Here is an 8,238-nt window from a genome sequence, read left to right as displayed (position 1 = left end):
CCGTAAGTAAAGTTTTTTTTTTTTTTTTGCTGGTTTTCTTAGTCTTATATGACAGTTGAATAGTCTTTGTTCATTGACTGTTTTTACCCTCACTACTTTGTGATATTTTATAGACCAAAAAATTAATTGTATAAATAATCTGCAGATAAATCGATAATCTACACAGATTTTGACTTTTACTATAAGTTAATAATGTATGAATTGGAGACTATAATAAGGCTACAATGTTAAAACCCTTAAAAGGTATAGTTGTGGGGTTGTATGAGATGGCGGTCGGCATGCCCCCAGTTTAGAGAAGCGGGCGGGAGTACCCGCATGGAAGCTAAGCAATGTACTGCTATAGACCGCGCCAGCACAGGCAGCAGCAAAACAAATTTGGTGTTTTAAAGGGTTAGTTTGGATTCACCAAATTCGCACAATAACACAAACTAAATAACCGATTAAGGGAGAGGTAGACCAACAACTCCTGTGTTCTGCGAGGTTAAATAACTGTTTTTGACAAAGGAGTCTGAAGAACAGAAGTATATAATAGGGTTACACTATATGAGTAAAAAATATCTAATTGATTGATTATTGTGACTGACATTGCAATTGCGATATGAATCACAATATTGGAGGGAAGGATCATTGACCCCCTCCGATTTGGATATTGCACAAATCCATAATGTGATTTCAAAATTGGGATTGATTGTGCAGTCCTGGTATATAACGGCTTCAGTTCCTTGTCGGAGAGGGCTGTATGATGGCAAGGTAAAACGGTGAAAATATTTTAAATATAACGTACACTTAAACTGATATTGTTTTTTCTTTAGCTGGGCCTTTTTTTAGCAGGCTAAAATGCGTTTAGCTTCTGGCCCGGTCCACAGCAGTAGGTTGCTTAGCTTCCGTGCCAGCACTCCTGTCTGCTTCTCCAAACTACTGTAGGTAACACACTGACTATAGATAAGTACCTCATACCCCCCCCCCACACTTCAAAAAAAAAAACTAATCCAAACTATGCCACGAAAGCTGAAAGACAGCTCTTTAATGTCAGTCTTTGTTTAAATTTACACCCCGTTTTTTGGAGTACAGAGCCAAAACAATAGAAAATGTGTCACTGTCCAAGTACTGCACTGTATTTCTATTCTGAGCCCGTGATCAAGAGCCACAATGTGTAAGCTTCCACCCACTCTCACATGTGAGAGTCATTTTGAAAATAACTACTACGTAAGTAAATCAGTTTTCTAGGGGTTGAACCATGTACTTTGCTACTATCCAGCACATGTTTGAGAACCCTACATGAACAGCAGACCAGAGCGTTACCTAGAGCTGAAATGATAAGTTAATATTATTTTAAAGTAATTTTTTAAAGCAAAAAAGCCAAACAACTTCTAGTATCAGCTACTCACTTGTGAGGATTTGTGCTTTGCTTTGTGTTATATAATAGTAATACATTGCAAGTGTATATTTAGGATTTGGACTGTCGGTTGATAAAAAAGCAATTTGAAGATGTCACTGCAGTAAGCATTATTCACATCATCTACTGACATTTCATGGACTAAAACAACTAATCGATTAACTGAAAAAATTATAATAAATGACACCAACACGAACGAGAATGACTGTCTTATAAATTCGGTCACTCAGAATTGCAGTGGGCCGCCATGCATCATCAGAGACACTACCTGCATGTCCAGTACTAATGTGGTTCTTCATGTCATTCTCCTCCATGCAAACGTAGTCACAGACGCTGCAGCAGAGCGAGAACATCCACTGCTCCTTGTCCACATGGAGCGACATGTGGCTGACAAACTGGGCATTCAGCTCCGTCTGGAAATCACACACATGGCAGCTGGACAGAGAACAGAGAGAAAAAAGAAGGAGAATAACAGGAAGGAAGATGGCCAGGGGGGGGGAGACCATCAGCTTTAGTGTTATATTATGTCTGAAAAATTGGTAGATACATTTCTTTTCATTAAATAAAAACAATTGAAAATAAAATATGTTCAGACTGTAGACGTGGCGCTATTTAACTCTTTTTAAATCATGAGACACATACAATTCTGAAACAATAGTACAACATTTTGAGAAGTAAATCTATTCCCTTTCTTCAGACTCAGAAAACTTTATTTTCTGTCGTGACAAAAAAAAAATCATTTTGGACGTGGCTTAACATGCAGTGCAAAACAATCTCAGCGAGTAAACATACAATTACTTATAAAAAATATTTAAAGAGGATTCTTAAAGAGAGCAAGAGGAGATTGAGAAGATTCTCCTTTCTGTAAGGTAAATAGGAAGCTACAGCTAGGGGACTTTTAGCTTAGCTTAGCATAAAGACTGTAAGTGTGGGGGGGGGACAGCTAGCCTTGTCTGTCTGTCCCAATTTCAAATAATCATTTCTCAACACATCTAAATCTCTCTAAGGAGTGGTATTGACATCACTGTGATGTTGTAACGCAACTCCAGGAACACTACATGCAAATAAGAACAATATCAGCATATAACCCCCTGTATAATCAAAAACAACTATATTTACCCTCTGTATTTTTGTACAGATTGAATAAACAAGATTTAACATGTTAATTAGGGAGCTTCTGAGGTGCCAGTTAGTGGTGTTTGGACTATCCGTCTCCTGGCTGTAGCTTGATATTTGCATACGAGTCTGGTATTGATTTTCTCATTTAACTCTTGTTAAGAAAGCGAATAGGCACAATTTCCTGATAAATAGCTTACAAAAACAGAGAAAATTGAAAACAGATTAACAAAAAGAACATTTGGGGAGAATTTAAATCAAGAAATATATGAGGATATATTTGGGCATCGAGCAGCAGATATAGATCAAGCAAAACCTGCCTCGATTCCAACCGCTGTTACTGGCTCGAGACATCCTAAAGAGAGTTGTGTGTTGGTTTGTTTTCACTACCTGTAGTAGAAAGGGCAGTTCTTGCGCTCGGCAGAGTCGGCTGTAACAGCGCTGACGATCTGCTCAGCGTCTGTGTTGACCAGCTTGACAGAGTGGATGGTCAGGTGCTGATTGAGGTTAGCCTTACACTTGGCTGCATAAGGACACAGGTGACACTTGTACTTCCTCTCGTCTGTAAAAATAAACAGACACAAGACCTCGGGTTACTGTAAACATCACCTCAGATGATATTTAATTAAGTTGCGCTCAGCCTCTGAGCCTTTAAAGCAAGCTTAAACCTAATTACTTAATGTCTAACCCTGCCTCACCTTCGCCTAACCCCAACTGTAACTCTGATCCTGGGAACAGGAAGAAAAAAACTCTTGTGATGTCTGACAAAATCAACTTTTCAGGGAAGCATCTGGATATTCCTGTGGACTTCATTTGCAAGCATTATAAAACCAAATTAAAAAAAAAATCAAATCCCGATATTTTATCTTTTAACCCCAAAACAAATCAACATAACATCATGTCTTCTCCCTCTAGCTCCCCCTCAAACACACACAGACACCATTTGCCCCAAGGACATGAAGCCAGGCAACCTTTATGTCGCCGGGGAAACCAAAAAGACCATCACACTGACATATGCCCCTGCTTCTGCTCTCTGTGGTGTGGCCAAGCTGTTCACAGCCAACACTCTCAGATGGTGTGTGTGTGTGTGTGTGTGTGTTGTGCAGTGTGTGCCCGCAAAATGTGAGAGCATGCCCAATTGTGTGGGGGCATTTTGTACACGAGTCTCCATTTGTGCGCCCAGTGATTTAGTCTGCAATCCCAAGTAGGTTGCATTAATTTATAATCTAATTTGCTTTAAATAAAATTGCATAAGCAGGAGATTCATTAATGTATTATACTAATAAGGGCCGAGAGAGGGATTGCAGAAGACAGTGATGGAATAGAATGGATCAGTGAGAGCAAAGAAGGGCCAAGTTTGAAAACACAGTGTAATCAGGACACAAGGGAGTGTACAGCTTCATCCTGAGGAAGTCTCCAGTGTCTGAGAGAGAAAGTGAATGAGGGAACCAATCGTGACTTCATCAGAATTACTGGTGCGTGCATGCATGCGTGCGTGTGTGCGTGCGTTTGTGTGCGTGCAATACTCTGTGAGGCATCCCTCTAGCTGGGTAATTAGACGGGCAGTTTTCCCAGTGAGACCAATCATGGTAGTAATCTCTTTAAAGAAAGGGTAATCTAGTCTAGTCAACCTTATTTACTTACTGTGGGCAGAACAAGGATAAGCACAAATGCACAAACTCAGCAGTTAACACATCTATACATTAAACAAAGGGATGCAAATGTGCTGCGGTGGTGTGCACATACGCTAACAACGTCAGTGTGTACATGTGTTTAGTTACCTGTGTGTAGAGACAGGTGTCTAGAAAGAGTCTGCTGTCTACCGAACACCTTGCCACAGACAGGACAGGGGAAGAGCTGTTCATTTAGTCTCCACTGGGCAATCCCGTTTCCCGGTTCCCCATCATCCTTTTCTAAGTCTAAAACAAACACACACCCACACACACACCCAAAAAACAACCACACACACAACACACACCCACACAACACACCAAACACACACACACACAACACACACACACACACACACACACACACACACACACACACACACACACACACACCACACACACACACACACACACACACACACACACACACACACACACACACACACACACACACACACACACACACACACACACACACACACACACAACACAACACACACACAAAACCACCTTATCATTCACTGCTGAAACAATTAGCCACAAAAGCATTTGCAGGTAAACCAAGGGCTGTTAAGTCATGCGGCTATAAATCAAACAAAGTAACTTTGGTTTAGTATGTATTGACGTTATCTTGAAACTGTAACTACCAAATCACAACACACTGTTGTGCTATGTGCTTAAGTACTGATTATGATGATATTAGGAAACTTGATTTTCTTTTTAAATGTTGGGGCAGTTTACTTTTATTCAATAGTAGACAGTTGAGAGAAAAAGGAAATAAGGGTACGCGGCAAATAAATGCAACAAAGGTAAAAAAAATAACCAGGGAAAGTTGTGATCACAGTACAGAATGTGTACTGTGATCACAACAATGTGTGTCTTAACTACTATGGTGCCTCATATACATCCATCTTTAAAAAGATTTAACATCAGTTAAACATCTGGAAGTAAACAATATGGGAAACATCGTCTTGTTTCTTTTAGACCTGAAATATGCTTACTCCATTTTTACAGAAATGTAGATGAAAAGATTGATACCACCACATGTCTATCTACTAATTATGAAGCTACAGCCACCTTCTAGTTAGCTTAGCGCAAAGACTAGAAGAAAGGGACTGTGTCTGGCCAATTGTCTGGCACATAACCCCCAATAAACATTTAAACATTAATAGACATTATGTTTTACACTTTGGTTTTTGTGTGTGTTACTTGGTGAGCTTTAAAGGTGCATGTAGGTGTATTGCTGAACTTTGGAGAGTGCCAGGCTAGCTGTTTCCCCGTACTTTTAAGCTAAGCTAAGCTAACTGGCTGTGGCAAAACAGCTTATTTACAAAAACGGTGAACTATTTATTTAAAAAATGAAACTAAATATATTAATAAATAAAATACAATGTTTTCTACCTAGCTTTAATAATATCATACAGTCTTCTCTTTCTGTGAAGGTGCCCATTTCCCTTCCCACCACCCATCAGCCCTCATCCCTCCTATGGAGGCTGTGTGGCCTCTGGCCTCTACCTTACTGCACAGATACGCAAATGAGGCTGGAGGGGGAATGGCGACTGGACAAATGAAAGGGACGAGAGTCAGAGATGACACCAAATACAAATGTATTAGAGAGTGAAAGACACAAAACTTGCATACCATTTTACAATCTATGGTTAATGAGTGGTTCTTCCTTTAAGATGCTGTATAAGTATAATATTACATTCACCCATTTGGCTGCTTTAAATCATTTAGTACTTTTTGTTTGAGTATCACATAGCCAAAAGCCAGAAAGTAAAATAGTTTAATCTATTAGAAAATTCTCCTTCCCTTCAGTTCCAATGTAACAAAACAACTGATACACTGTTGTCTAATTTGCTAACCCACAAGACAGAAACCCATCTGCTACCTTTTGACAGATGCTCCTAGTCTAGCCTGTGGTTGGGATGCAGTGCAAATGCATTCTACAGTAAGCACCGGTCCTTTGCTCTAAAGCCTGCAGCATACACATATCACTGTAGATCTCTTTTCTGTATGTCACCCCACCTTCCCTCCCACTCCACTCTGTAATCAAAGAAAGAAAAAAATGACTGACTACTTTTAGATACTGAGATAGAATCTGAAGAATTTAAGTTTCTGCTTTGAATTAAATCTCAAAGCAATTAGGATAAAAACAGGTACTTTTTCTCACTGTGCTATGAAACTTACACTGATGGAGGCAGGACTTCTGCTTACACTACACAGACAGACAGACCTTGGCCTTTTGTAATTGCAAGGCATTAGAAAAAAGATCCTTTATACAACTTTGAGTTTTATTTTTGTTGTTCATAAAGGATGGAACAACTCGGCTGCTCAGTTTCCCCCTCTCGCTAAACATTGTGCTTCTTTTGTGGATGTAAATTAGTGCACAAAAGCTCAACAGTTTTGACTTTAAAGAAGAGAAAAAAAATTAGAAAAGGAATCATTAAGTCCCATATTGTACGGTTTACATTTTACAGCAAATTGTTGTAGCTTCTAAAAGTCGCATTTTACCCTTAACAATGCTTCATATTTTTTAAGTTGCCTGACAAAACACATCAATGAGGCGTTTGTGGTGGTAAGGATACCACAACGAGGAAAAGCAAAGCATGTTTTTCTGGAATTTGGGGATAGGTTTAATGTTAATCAAATATTAAAGAAAAGATGCATCAGTTTTTTGAAGGTGCTGTAAAATGACATTTTACTGTTGTTGAACTGACTCACAACACCTGGAGCACTTTTTCCTGTATTTGTCATTTTACATATTATATTCAAGTAGTGAATTTTTGTTGTCTGCCTTTGTTTGTTTGCTTTCATTTGTTTCACACAATCCCTCACATATCTTTTAGAAACTGTCAAAGAAAAATAAAGCAAACAATTTGGTTTTATTCACGCACACACTAAATAGTGTAATGTATTTGAGTTCTTATTTTTCCAAAAACAAAGGCTAATATATGCATTTCAAAGTAGTGGTTATATACGCTGAGTTGCAAAACACAACCAGGGTGCACGTGCACTACCTGTAAGCATCTTTTTTTTGTCTCCATATGCTCTTGTATAGTTTTTATTCTATCTTAGTTTTATATACCTCTTATTATTTCTTCTTTTACAAATCAGTACTTCTGATGTCCTTGGGCTGCTGCAAAACCTGAATTTCACTGCTAACTATCGGTAAAAGGTTTATCTTATTTGTAATTTTGGTAATATATGTGCCACAAAAGGGTGTTTTGTAATTAATCAAACACTATTTTATTTTTTGGGATTTGTCATTTTATCCTTTTTGAAAAAAAATGCCCTATACCACTTAGTATCATTCTAAGAAATGCAAAATGTTCTGAGGGTCTCAGGGTTAACAGCTATCATAACTTGGGAATACTGAAAGAATATTTTATTGAACTCAACTTTGAAGGGATACATTATGTTCACAGTGCGTTTGAATTAGGTAATGAGTAGACATTATTTTTAGTGTTCTTTCTAGGAAGTGTAGTTTCTAAAATTTAAGCAATGGACCATGCAGACCATGAAATCTTAAATGAGCACAGCCTGCTGCGACATGCAGCTGGTTTTAACTAAAGATGAAATCATTAGTCGAGTAGTCAATCGACAGAAAATTAATCGCATCGCAAAAACAGTGTTTGTGTGTGTGGCTCCTCACACAGAGTAAACCCACACAGGTGGCAAAGGTGTCACAACATGAGACATGTCAAGAAACTTAGTGGGACCTCAATCAACCTGCAGGTCACGGACTTCCTGACATTAGCAGGAATCTGCCTCACACCATAACAGCGGCACTGCTATCCGACTATTAAGGGCCAATCACACTTCTGTTCTCTAAACTCATTGTCTATGAATGGCTTATTCTGAGAATCTTATACCATCTTACGGGGCTTGTAGCTCAAGCTCAGCACAAAAAGCATTAACTTGTCCTGACTTACAAATGAGACTAGGGGATGGCCTGGTTACATAGGGTCATGATAAGCCGGACGGAAAGTGCTCAAGGCCACGACCCGGCAAACACACTGATGATTGAGCCAGTTGGGGTGTGGCATGAGCCTT

At 39.0% G+C, this 8,238-nt stretch overlaps 1 protein-coding gene across 3 annotated transcripts in view; it reads right to left on the bottom strand.

The window, feature by feature from the left end:
• The window catches only part of znf827 (zinc finger protein 827), a 70,119-nt gene that overhangs the window by 10,001 nt on the left and 51,880 nt on the right, over positions 1-8,238 (bottom strand). For 2 of the 3 annotated variants that reach the window (XM_032534058.1, XM_032534050.1), the window contains exons 9-12: positions 4,294-4,431; positions 3,211-3,240; positions 2,903-3,074; positions 1,665-1,831 (exon numbers count right to left, since the gene is read on the bottom strand). In XM_032534058.1, coding sequence (XP_032389949.1) covers positions 1,665-1,831; positions 2,903-3,074; positions 3,211-3,240; positions 4,294-4,431 — 507 coding nt within the window. The remainder of the gene's footprint in view (positions 1-1,664; positions 1,832-2,902; positions 3,075-3,210; positions 3,241-4,293; positions 4,432-8,238) is intronic. The other variant, XM_032534071.1, reaches the window with a different exon arrangement.

This window comes from Etheostoma spectabile, chromosome 2, assembly GCF_008692095.1.
Source record: "Etheostoma spectabile isolate EspeVRDwgs_2016 chromosome 2, UIUC_Espe_1.0, whole genome shotgun sequence".
Lineage (NCBI taxonomy): Eukaryota > Metazoa > Chordata > Actinopteri > Perciformes > Percidae > Etheostoma > Etheostoma spectabile.
Note: the sequence above shows the minus strand (reverse complement) of the source record. Positions and strands in the feature narration are given on the sequence as shown.